This window comes from Centruroides vittatus, unplaced genomic scaffold, assembly GCF_030686945.1.
Source record: "Centruroides vittatus isolate TY-2023 unplaced genomic scaffold, ASM3068694v2 contig_794, whole genome shotgun sequence".
NCBI lineage: Eukaryota > Metazoa > Arthropoda > Arachnida > Scorpiones > Buthidae > Centruroides > Centruroides vittatus.
In genome coordinates, this window is record NW_027122512.1 from 201977 (window position 1) to 215290 (window position 13314).

The 13314-nt window shown below is 31.7% G+C and overlaps 1 protein-coding gene and 1 long non-coding RNA gene across 2 annotated transcripts; both read right to left on the bottom strand.

Moving 5' to 3' along the window:
• Positions 1–3673: 3673 nt before the first annotated feature.
• On the bottom strand, positions 3674–7159 carry LOC136981795 (bone morphogenetic protein 1-like). Its single transcript, XM_067278168.1, has 9 exons — positions 7114–7159; positions 6836–7048; positions 6190–6405; positions 5581–5697; positions 5358–5497; positions 5084–5282; positions 4444–4569; positions 4217–4380; positions 3674–4013 (listed from the first exon to the last, which is right to left on the bottom strand). The coding sequence occupies exons 1-9, from the start codon at positions 7133–7135 to the stop codon at positions 3840–3842; spliced, it is 1371 nt and encodes a 456-aa protein (XP_067134269.1). The 5' UTR covers positions 7136–7159; the 3' UTR covers positions 3674–3839.
• A 66-nt stretch (positions 7160–7225) lies between these two features.
• On the bottom strand, positions 7226–8026 carry LOC136981796 (uncharacterized). The gene is made up of 3 exons (XR_010881770.1): positions 7783–8026; positions 7625–7716; positions 7226–7371 (listed from the first exon to the last, which is right to left on the bottom strand). It is a non-coding gene; the product is annotated as an uncharacterized lncRNA (long non-coding RNA).
• Between the last annotated feature and the right edge of the window lie 5288 nt (positions 8027–13314).

Consider the following 13314-nt stretch of genomic DNA (forward strand, 5'->3'; position numbering starts at 1 on the left):
GTTCATTAGTTTCTATAGAACAGCTACGTACTAACCTAACCTAACCTATTTAAATTTAAACGTTCTCAGCATCAAGGTGTTTTTTTGTCTTATGATTTAATAGTCTGAGTGAAGTTAGACGAATCATTTCTCATATTTTTATACATTATTCTTTGTTGAAATTGTAGGTAATTTTTTCATTTTAGTTTCTTCATACACTAAAATCTTTAATGTTAAATAGTTCAAAAAAGCTCATTGTCCAATAAATTAAATTTAAACTTAATACACAGGATGAGTGAATATTTGCATGTCAAATATATATAATAGTATGGAGAAAGTTCTTGCAAATAGACATGTTATTTGGTATGATAAAATATCTTATTCCTAGTGTATAAAATGTGTTATGCTTCTAAAAATAAGTACATGATATGGAAAAACGTTTTATGTCAATTATTTCTATGCTAAAATCTCCCCTTGGTAACACAGCTCAATTTTATGAGGGTGTTAAGTAACGTTTATTCATCCTGTAAATTTGAGTAGTATTTATCCAAAAAACGAATATTATTTTCAAGGCCAAGTTAGCACCAATTGCAACCAGTGCCGCATTGCGAAAGCGTTAATTTGATGATAAATCATAATTTAAAGCTTTATCGAATGACGTATGATGCCCTTTTTACAGCTTGTGCCCCCTTCCTTTTTCTACAATTTGCGGACGTCGCTGCCTGTAACAGATCTATTGTATTATAACTTGTCTGTGCTAATCACATATAAAAACGCATAGTATTTGTTTTATTCACAGTTTTATTGACATTATATAACTTTTTTTTTACTATCACGGATATAATATAGTAAGCAATAACTATTTTCATAGTTACCATTGCTCTACCATCATTGTTCTAATAATTAGTTTGCTTTTTGCCCTTGGTATAATTAATTTCTTTATATTAACTGAATACCGTAGTTATTTCGAAAACATTTTATAGCATACGAGCAATTATTTACTGTGACATTGTCACAATGCCTGGCTGAAATTTTTACTTATATTTTTTATTTATTTAATTTAAAACATACGCTACAACTTCAAATTAGCAGTGGATTGCCCCAATATATCATACTTTTTTGTTAAAGATAGAGTCGTGCCGGTCATTTATTAATTCCTTCCCACGAAGAAAGTTTTGAATTAAAATAAAGTGACTTCCGGTTTGCATCGGACGTTCATATATATAGTTAGTCGGGGCTTCTAGCCACTTGTGCTTACATATCTCGTCTGGAAATTTACCTGTCTAACTCCATTTACGAAATTAAGGAAAGACAGTCTGACAAGGAACAACAGTGGATTTTTTACAAATGTACAATTTTTTTCAAATTGCAGCCCAATAAATGCATTAACATCATCTTGTTACATTAAGAGTGTTCATTGATGCCATTACGTTACGTGGAGTAAAGTGTCATATATCTCAATGAACGTAACTTCGATAATTATACAGGAAGTGACGTTTCTTCAATGGCTATGTTTAAAGGAACTGATAATATTCATAAAGGAAGCAATAAGTTGTAAAAATCAAAGTTATTAATTCCTGACGGATCAGCATTATTTCTGTCAAAAAACAGTTTTTCTTCACAAAATTCACGAAAATTTACAAACTTAAATTTTCATATCAAAAAACCTATAATTAGTCTATGTGTATTGAAATTGAGATTGTTTGAATAATAGCGACTATAGGAAAAAACCGAATGCTGGTTGGGATCTAATTTTAAAATAATTTCAATAAAAGTTATAAAAGCAGAAGAGAAAGGTCTTTCTTTTTTTACTCTTTCTGCCCTGTGGGCATTAACAAGACCACTTATGAAGCCCATTATGGGTTCGTCCCGGCTCACAGTAGGGCGACCGGGTGGTGAGACACGTATCACCGCCTGCAAAATTCCCGGGGCTGTTTTGGTGTTTCGGGATCATTTGACATTTCATTGTTGTCGCGTTTTTCATATTGTTCCTCATAAAATTCAAATTTGACAATTTCTGTCTGGGTTTCTCTCAGGTTAGTAGAAATCCACAAAGAATTAAAGCTGCTAAGAAATTGCTCTTTTTAAAACTGATTGCTTCTCATTGTTAATTGACGTTTTATAATAAATCATTTTTTTCAGAAAAGTCTGCAATCAGATTCTAGATAAGTACCGATTATAATAAGAGAAAGTAAGACAAGGAACGAAGGACTAATTGCATTTTTCCTCGGTTCTGTAAAGATGTACAGTAGAGAGTCGTTTATCCGAATCAATTGGGGACTGGGGTTATTCGGATAACTGATTATGTACGAAAAAATGTATTAACCTGTCCGATGTTGAAATTTTTCTCCGTTGCCTGTCGCTTCGTGTTGAATTTTCGTCGATTTTAAGCCTAACGAAAATTTTTATAATAATAATCGAGGCTATTGTATCGTTAGAAATTATTTCTTTATTTTGTACAAACAAAATAAATATATTGAAAAATATAAAAACATAAAAATTATACCTTATAAGTCGTGCTGAATCAAAAAAGTTCGATTCAGCACGACACAGACCGACTGGAAATCGTTCGGATAACCGGCGTTCGGATAAACGGCTTTCTGCTGTATCTGTTTTTTTCAAATTACACACGAGAAAGTTCTTCATAAATAATCTGGTTTAAATATCACACAGTTATTATACTTTTTATTATCTGTTCTTAATATCGCATTAACGTAAATAATTACATGGGAATATGGCATGATGTCATTAAGAACCATAAAAGGTGTCGCTAATGTGAAGTTGGGTGGAGAGACACAACAACCTTGGACTCCAGATACATTTATATTTAAAACTTAATTTTCGTTTCTTGTGTAAATTAATATATATATATATTCTTAAAATTGTTCTTTAAATTGAAAATTTCTAGCCTGAAAAGGGATTGGATAATATCAATTTGAAATGCATTATTAAATAGAAGAATAAAGTGTGTTGTTTTAATCTTGGTCTCTGTTTATTGATGGTTATAAATGTGACAAAATCTCGCTTTTAGAAGAACTTTTACTCATTGTTATATCCGTTTTATTTTAATAATATTTTAAAAAGTTGACGAATTAAGACCCATCAATAGTTATACGCTTGTCTTCTATTTATTATAGACTAATTTTTTTTTTTTTTTTTTTTTTTCTCTGGATTCACGCACTGCATCCTTCGAATTTTATTGTTGCAATTCTTAAGTATACAAACATTTCTCTGTATTTCAGTTAAAGCATCATCTAAAAGTTTGGTATCTTATTAAATAAAATGAAGGCATTGTTAATTAAGTCATTACATTATACAAACATAATAAATTTCGAAAAGATGTGAGTACGCTAGTATTCCATTGATTTATAGGAGGGATTTTAATTAAAATTAAAGAATGTCGTGAGCTAGTTGTAGTGAATGATAAAAAATAACAAACTGTATAGTAAATTGTCATACAAGATTATTAAAAAGTCTACTTTACACAGCAATTAATTCGTCTTGCTATTGAGTAACCTGTTAAAATATCTACCAACAAAAGAAATAAAGCATAGCCAAAACTTTATAATTCAAATCACGTTTACTTACTTTTCTAGTTAATAAACAAAATATGTAATTTATCTAACAGTTAAAAACAAGACAAATATTCATGCTGAAATCATTTATTTAAAAAATCTCAATTTACAATTATTTAAAATTGGCATAAAGCAAACAAAACTATCATTTTAATTATAGCTTAACAATTAAAACTAAAATAACATAAAACAAGAATTATAGCAAATAATTATTATTAAAATATTACAAAATGGATATAAGATTGAAGCTTCTATATATATAACAATATTAGAAAAACAAATCTCTTAGAGTGGTTCCAGTAGTATTTGAAATCCCTTTCTCTCGGTGTTTTCCTTCGAAAGAAATCGGATTTGCATATTAGATGCACCCCTGAATTGTGCGATTTGAATTCCTGACGAACCACAAATTACTCTTTTTCCATTTGCTTTTTGAACAATTATTTGATCCAAGCAATTATCCTGTTAATTTAAAGACATTTATTATGAAATGTTTGGGTACGTATTGTAAAATAATGCACATATTAGAACCATTGCAATCTATGTTGTTAGCATTAAAAAAAAATCCATTGCGTACAGTAAAACCCAATGAACCTTTTAGGTATTGGGCCATGGTTTCATCGGTACAGCAAAATCATAAAAGTATATTTTATATTAGTTCATACCTGTGATCCATTAATATCGACATTAAAGATGGTCATACGAAAGTTATTCTCGAGAATATTCCAAGTGCAGTCTGTGTTACTTGGATAAGGATTTGGATACGAAGGACTCTCAATCACGACCCTCTCGCCCTTCTGTACGGTTCCTCCACAAGAATGAATGAAATCTGAAAAGTAAAGTATCGTTAAAAGTACTTTTAAAAATTTTTTGCGCATAAAAATTGGCATACTTTCACACTGATTTGTACGGTTAACCCAAATGCGATTCGGTAAACATTCGCAGCGGTAACTTCCTATTGTATTTACACAAATATCGTTACATCCTCCTCGATCTGGCAACTGGCATTCGTCGATTTCTGCAAAGTTTCAGTTTTAATTTTAAAAAAAAATCCATAAAATACTAAATATTCTAGCAGGTATAATATATATTTTCAAACAGGTCATCCTTGCAACTTCCAAACATTCCACTCTTAAGATTTGATCACATCTATTGAAGGTTTAGGTCTTATACGCCATTGCAAACAAGGCACGTATGAATAGATAAAATTTTAAATATGTAGTAAACAATGTGTCTATTGTACTTTCATCTTCTGCAGGAAGGTTTAGTGCAAATTATAACAAACAGACTTAATTTCTTTTTAGTGGTTGTAGCTGCATAAATTATAGATTAACACTAATAACTTCTCTAAAACTTAGAATATTGTTTACAGCCGGAATATATCACAAAACTTAGACAATTGTCAAATATTTTTTCATAAAAATAATATAAAATAAATTTAGCTTTTATTTAGTGAAATCTAATTAAAAATGACAAATCTCTAATTTCATCTTCCCAATAAAATTAACGCTAGAAGATTAAATTATTTTTACCTTTTACAAAATTGGCTGAAAATTTATTTTTCTTATTTCTGTTTTTCGATACGTAAGTGACAGTTAGTTTGTTGTCGGTTGATACGATAACACCGGGCGCTTTATTACCACACACTTTATCCAAGATTACTCTACCGGAATCGATGTCGCCATCGATAACTTCGATGTAGTCAGACTGGCAATCTTCATCGTCATTAATCTGTTAAGAAGAATTTCATGTTAAATCCTCTTGAATGTACACGGGAGATCGATTTCTAAGTTATATTTTTCTCACGTAAAATGTCTCAAAACTTAAGACGACTTGGCCTATGGGAACCTCCAGCACCCATTGACATATTGAATCGTATGGATAAGGATTGTCGTAGTTTGGATTTTGCAATCTGCCGTAATCTTTAAGGGTTCCGTTGCAAACAACTAAAAGTAAAATGAGTTATGAATTTATTAAAAATTGCATTAAATCATTTGCAGTGAAATAGTAAATCACGATATACGTCTACCTCTGTACGTTAGAGAGAACTCTTCAGGTCCGGAGTTTGAAGACTTGTACGTAATCAAGAGATTGTTTCTTCCCGTTTTATAATAAGTTCTGTTTTTTCTTTTTCCACAAACACGATCTAATATTAAATAGCATAAGACAAGTTACTTAATTTTGAATGTGCAGTAAGTAATGCTGAGTAACATGATGTAACAGATAACTGATAGTATTTTACATCTATAAAAACACACGAAAAAACTAAAATATTTTCATATTTCTGCCAAGTTTAATTGTCAGGAGCCGGCTGATTGAACATAGCAGAACTGTGAAAACATTTTACCTCCATATGTTGTTAAATTTTTTAAATATTATAATTAAGACTAATATTATCTTTATACGTTGGCGACATCATAATTTATATTATACTACAATTACATTTAAATACTTCGTCTTAATAAGATTTGTATATTAATTAATACACGTTAATATTAATATTAATTAGGATGTGTAAAAAGAGGTCTTGTTATAGAGCATTTCGACATAATATTTTTAATCTTTTGAAAAACGTTATTATTTTGAATATTTAAATGCATCAAGCCTTAAACACTCGTATATACACATATAAAGTTACCTATTACAGGTGATTTGGACGTGTATCCATCTTGAAATTGCAAATAGCCAGAGGAACATCCATTGCTTTCGGGTATGTCAACCTTCTCGACATAAAATTCTATAAATTCACTCGGATCTCTTTTTATAAACCATTGACAAGAGCCTTTACGTGATGTCAGACTATTAGCAGACGTGTCTATTTTATCGATTTTCCTCTTCAGTTTAACGTAAAAATCTGTTAATAAAATTAAATTTTAGTCATTTTTTTGAATATTATCGCTTGTTGACTGTGGTAATGCTTTCTGATACAGCTCAAGTTTGGTTGATTGCACAGACTTATCACAGCTTTTAGGTTAAATGATGAAACTGAGTCAGAAAAGAATTCAAAAATACACGCTTTGTTCGTACTGAAAATTCTGGACCCGTAGTTCCCGATCAGTGGAAACTCTAAGTATAGATAAATTCATTGTGTACAATTAAGTTTTTACTTCTGTGTTATTGCATATTACGTTGTATCAAAGCGTGTATTTTAAACTTCGTCTCTGACTTCGTTTCATCACTTTACCTATAAGGTGGGAAAGTCTGTGCAATCAGCCGAATTTGAGCTACATCAACAGGTAATTTTTACCTTTTTAAGAGAATAAACATTAAAGTAGTGTATTTACCTGGACATTTATACAGTTTATTTGCAGCAGCGATATCTGTTTTACTTAGTTTCTTGTTGCGTTTTTTTAATGATATACTTTTATTTAACGCTTGCATACTTTCCTTTCCAGAACTCGTGTGTGACGTGTAATGCATAATGCTGTTGAAATCGTAGGAAAATCCTAGAGTATCCGCATCATCACTACTTACTTTTCTATACTGAGGTGCTCTTTCTGCAAGGAAAATGTAAATAAGCAAAAGCATTCCTCCAACTTTTATGTACCATAAATAAAGTTACCTTTGTCTATATTTTCATACATAACTTTGATAAAATTATCACGATCCAGAGACACTACCAACAAAAAAATTGAGATTTCATAAAACTTGATCTGTGTCTTATTGTTTGAAAATTAAAAATTGACAATTTCTTACCCACAGTTGCCGACGTTTGTAAATGTTACTCGAAATTTATGAATGGGTTCAGCTGGCACAAATTTTATACACGAATTCGATTCCCATATATCCATTGCGTATAGGATAAGTTTTATATAATTATCTGCAAGATATAGAAAATTAAATATACATAACATGAAATGACATTAACTCAGTTACTAAGATTCTTTTCGGTCAGAAAAACGGACGGATTGAACACCCTTTTACTCTCGTTCTTTACATAATCACGCCCATGTTTTACTACTCACAGAATATCAGAAAAATTATTTAATTAAACTTCTATGTTTGTTTTTATTCAATAAACAATTTTATTTATTTAAATCTGCACTGAAATCTTAAAAATCTTAAAAACTCACCACTGTAATTTGCATTTATTTCGTAAGGTATAACACCATCATCCCAAAGGTTCTTCGGATCCATTATTACTGCTACTCTCTTCCAAATGTTACTAAAAAGTTTTTAAAAGTTCAAATAAACTAATCAAAACACTGAAAGATTTGTAGAAAATATTTACCTTTGATGAAAGTTTTCGGTATCTTTTTCCAGTGGAATTTCCGAAAGACTCTTTGCAGAAGTGAAAAGAATGGACAAAGTCGTGAATATGAATAAACTAATTAATATCTTCATCGTGCGATAGAAATGTTCATTCATATTCACTCGTTACGAAAAGTGAAATGTGATATTTGACATTGAAAATTGCTGTCGATAAAAAGGTAGGAAGTGAAGTTTCTCGGAAAAGTTTGTTTATGTGGAAATGATATACTTGCAGAAAGGATGTAATTAGTAGTAATTAGCTTCTTATCGCTCTTATAAGATTTAAGTTCATTATATAACTGACGGAAGAACTTATAATCTTTGAATTTTGATCAAAAATATCTTAATTAAAAGTTGTAGAAATATAATAGACCCTGGCTCGCTAATTGTCGAGTACGGATATAAATAAATAAATTAGAAAAAACAGTGATAGTCGCGTGTTTGCATTTCACTAACGGGTTGGCACGTGAGGTTGTCCGGGTTTTCTTCGTGTGTTTAACATATAAACAGGAAACAGATCCCCGTGTAATTCCTCTCGTGAAACATCACCCTTTGCCGGATTGCCGAAGTGATCTATTCCCTCATACCATTTCTCTAATCCAAATTCATAATAACACCTGTGTAATGGACTAGTTTTAATTACTCGTTATATTCAATTCTGATAATTCTATAAAAGGACCTCACCTGTAATTTTTCTTCCTTGGGGTTCCATTATAGTGTTCGAAATTCAACACTAATGTTTTTATTATTGACATCTCTAATCCTTTCACACTAGTGACAGAATTCGTAACGTCAGGCTATTATAATCCTAAAGTTCTATTATAATTTCAAACATAAAAATCGTGACTTGTGTGATATTTATTGCCTAGATATTCTACGGTTAATTAATTAAGCAATAAATTTATCTGAGAATAAATAATAATTAAATGATTATTCATATACAATATGAATTTACGTATAACTCAGCTTCATTTTTAAGGGTGTTAAGCAACTTTTGACTTACTCTGTACATCGGTGCCTTTAAATTAGAGTTAATGTTTAAAAAATGAATCAATGTGCAATGTGCATCAAAATGAATCAATGCATTGAAATGTGTATAAACAAAATATGAACATACGTTGTTTGGGATTACGTTACCATCAATAACCCGAATATAATCAGACTAACAATCTTCATTGTCATTAATCTGTTAAGAAGAATTTCCTATTAGATATTCTGGAATTGATCAGGAAATGAATTTCTAAATTATGTTTATGCTCAGATAAAGTGACTGAGAAGTTAAGGCTGGTAGAAGTATCTGGTTTGTTTTTATATGCAATTATGTAGTAACGGAATTTAAATATTATTATTTACAATAACGGCTGGAGTTTCAAATGAAATAGGCTGAATATTATTGGCTAAATTATTAAAAAGAATTACTTGAATGGGAATGCTTTTGGGAATGTCTATGGGAGCCGTAGGAACCCAGTGATATACTGAATCGTATAAATGAGGTTCAAGATATTTCGAATTGTGCAACCGTCCACAATTTTCTTTAATGGTTCCATTGTAAACGACTACAAAAAGAAGCAAACTTTTAAAAATCACTAGAAAGATTCTTTATTCAATAAAGTTATAAATCACCTGAAATTTAAGGTGTGAAAGGAAAATTTACTGTAATAATTATAAACTTTAATATTATGAATATATTATGCACCATCTACTTCGAATTTTATATTGTTAGATGATTGGAATATACATCTACAAACTAACATGGATTAGAACGACCACACTGGTTCCTCATTAGCGAGTTCTGGCGTCAGTACTCGTAACATAGTAACGAGTGTTAGTACGTCACACAGAATATACACGTCACACGCTATATCACATAAGAGGTAGAAATACTCGATTACTTTATCAAGTATGACGAAATACTCTTATGATGTCAGAACAGACTTACACGATAATCTGATGTTGAATATTGTAGAATATTTGTTATTTAAAATATGACTTGATAAAAATTACTTTCTAATTAATTTTACGGTAAGGCAAACAAAAAACTGAAGCAAATAATTTTTATAAACTGATTTCTAATTTGAGAAATTAAGCGCCGCGTTTAAAATAATTAAATTATAATTTATTTACTCTTCCCTCTCTAAGAAAACTTTCTTCTATACCAAATGAAGGTTCAGCCAGATGCACAATAGGGATTTGGCGGCTGATTTAACAGGGACTGGAATCGATATATCCGCGACAGTCAACCTACAAAAATCCTTCATTGCTGGGATCGAATTCCCGCTCCCCCAGAACAATAGGCTGGCCGTCTTAACCCACAGAGAATCTAAATATTTCCTGTCTTATAATTACTAAAAATCTAAGTAATTATTTTGAACACGTGTTATAGTATAGAACAAACACCTACTGCAAAACTCGGACTCATTTTATAAGATATTAGCTGTTACCCGCGGCTTCGTTCGCGCGGATTTTGCAAGCAAATCCTATTTACATTCAATATTTCATCAACCATAGTAATTGTTATATAACACCTACCGCTGGGAATTGCTGAGAATCAAACCAACTGTTTTTAATTTGATAAATTTTCTGGAACGTTTACAATCATTCTATAATCGAACCAATATGCAATAACAAATTCGAATTTAAAACGGTTCGAACATTTGGTTAAAAAATCGAAATATATAAAAAATATTTATAACAATGTCTGAAATGTTATCAATTTAATACCCCTAAGTACTCAATGAAGACTAAAGGTAGTTAAATGCAAAAATTCGCATCTAAAATAGTACAGTAGAAAGCCGTTCTTCAGCCTCTCCCCCCTGCGGGAAGAATTTCGAAAAATTTTTCTTAGTGTCCATTTTCATGACGTATCCTAACTGTGTACCAAATTTCACTTCTAGTTTCTGGAACTTTCTAGAAAAAACTGGAAAATTCTGATTGAAGCGTCACACATTTTCCGAGTCAACCACTTTCAACCCTCATATTTCCCATACCCTTACAGCTATCGAGACGCAACCACCATAGTGCACGATTGGAGACTTGGGGCTATTACCACACACAAACACCATTCATGCGAGATGTGTAGTTTTGGCTGCAGAGTGAGATATAGGCGCACACACGTCCATTTATATATATATAGATATAGATATAGATAACAGCATTTTCCGACTATTTGATTGGATCCAGTTTCCACTTTTTTTCCAAATTTCACTGATAAATTATGAAAATGCAATAGAAATTCTTGGAAATTTTTATGAATAACATCTTTTTCCAATATCTCTTGAGTTTCTTCCATTTTGGAAAATTGTGAAAGAATTTTTATAGAAACAGAGAGAACACTGAATTTTTTACATTAATAAATTTCGGACCATAGAATAAGTTTTCGACTCTCATCGTCTTTAAATCGCCGAAATATATTTATTATCTGCTGAATTATAAAAGATTCAACCTCAGACAAGCCTCTTTTTGCTATGGACTTGTGCCACAAAAACATTTTTTCCCCCTCCTGTGGGTGGCCCAGGCAAACTGAAGTTATAGCATGAAAGTTGTCTTTGGTAAAAGACAACTGACTGCCTTAGCTGCAGAACGAATAACACCTGCTGCATATTACTGCAGAGATTAGCAGTGTTTTCACTTTTATTCGCAGTTTCTGTGTGGACTTGTTTCATTCTGTACTTAATTTTCCCATTTGTGTTGTGTTCCTCGCTTAGTTTTTTCACTTCTGCAACATTTTTAGGATCGGTGTAATTTAAAGCTGAACAAACAACTTATCATATGTATCACACGTGTCTGAAAGCGAAGTTTTCTAAACCTAAGATTGAAATCTTTGTGAAGGGTATTATGATTCAATCGATATTTTACCACATGGTTTTAGATTTCCTGAAATGTTTATATATTTTCTTCGGGCTTCGATCAGTATTCAGATTTCCTGTTTTTGAACCATGCTCTCGAAAGTAGTGATTTTTCATGAGAGGAAAACTTCTTGCGTGATCTCGGATGGCTTCTTTTCTTTTGCACTTCAGTTACAACATAAAAGACGACTCTGCGATGTTCGAAATCACCTTCTGTCTTAATTTTCTGTTGAACCATTGGCAATCGTCTCGGGGTAACGCCGTACATATCACTTCTTATATATATATGAACAGTCTCGTAAGCTGACTTCGTAAATAAATGTTTCCTTACGTCAAAACTTTTTACTTAAACAATAATCAACAGTGTGACGTTTAACGGGTACACATTGCATCGCTGCTGCAAGAAGACAGGTTTTCTCCTTGTGCGTCAATATTCCAAAATTAATAATTATCATCAAGTGATAAATTGCTCTCAGTCTTCGTGCATGCTGGTATGAAAACCTGAAGAAAATTCCACTCCATCGTTAGACTTAGACCCATCTGCATATATATTGGAGCCTTTGGGTTTATTGTTAGACTCCACGTAGAATTGGGGACAGATGAAGGTGGCTGGATGAGTGCCTCGGGAATTCAAATTGCAATCTAACCCAAACTTTTCAACGTTCTCAACCACCTCAGTGACATGGGCAGGAAAAGTGTTTGTTAACAGTAGATCCTTAATAATAGCCGCAATTTCCGGCATGTCCTTATTTAGGATGTAATGCTCACACATCTTTTCTTTAAGCGCTATAAAGTGCAATTAATCGACCACTAGGCATCCTTTCATCTTTTATTAGTTTTCATCTCTTCTTTCATCTTTTTATTTAGTTGATACGCGTTGTTTACACGTTTTCGGGCTCTATGTTGCTCCTCTTCAGCCAATTTCAAATATTTGTCTTTCGGTAATATTTAAAGGTTCAATGCCTAGTGGTCGATTAATTGCACTTTATAGTCGAGAAAAAAATAGAAACAAGTTGTGATAAACGAAATTACTTAAAATGATTTCATCAGTTTGAATGCGTGTTTTGCAGCAAATAGAAATCTGAGTAATGTATAAATCGTTATTAATATACTTGCATCTAGTACTTTTAATAGTAATGTTTGAAAATGAAGAGAATGAAGATATAAATCTTATATATATAATTCTCGTGTCACAATTTTTGTTACCGTACTCCTCCGAAACGGCTTTACCGATTTTGACCAAATTTTATATGCATATTCAGTAGGTCTGAGAATCGGCTACTATCTATTGTTCATACCCCTACACCATTTCCCCCTTTCAAAAATATATTTATATATGGATTAAGGCTTTTATGTCCAACAGACGGCGCTACCTTCCGACGACCTAAGTTTGCTTTTCTGTCAGGCATTCTGCTTTTCTGTGAGAATGGACTGAAGCAGATCATTTTCTATCTATCTATATGAATAAAATATAACGTTCGTTTGTTCCTACCGATTCCTTTGAAATTTTGACACAACGTTGCATTCGAATATGCACGTGTTTCTATATAATATACATGTCGAAATTCTCCATACTGGGAGAGATGGACGGGATTAAGGCTTACCGTGAAGAACTCGGCTTTTATTATACTATTTTAGATGCGTTTTTGATGGCGTTTTAATAGGGT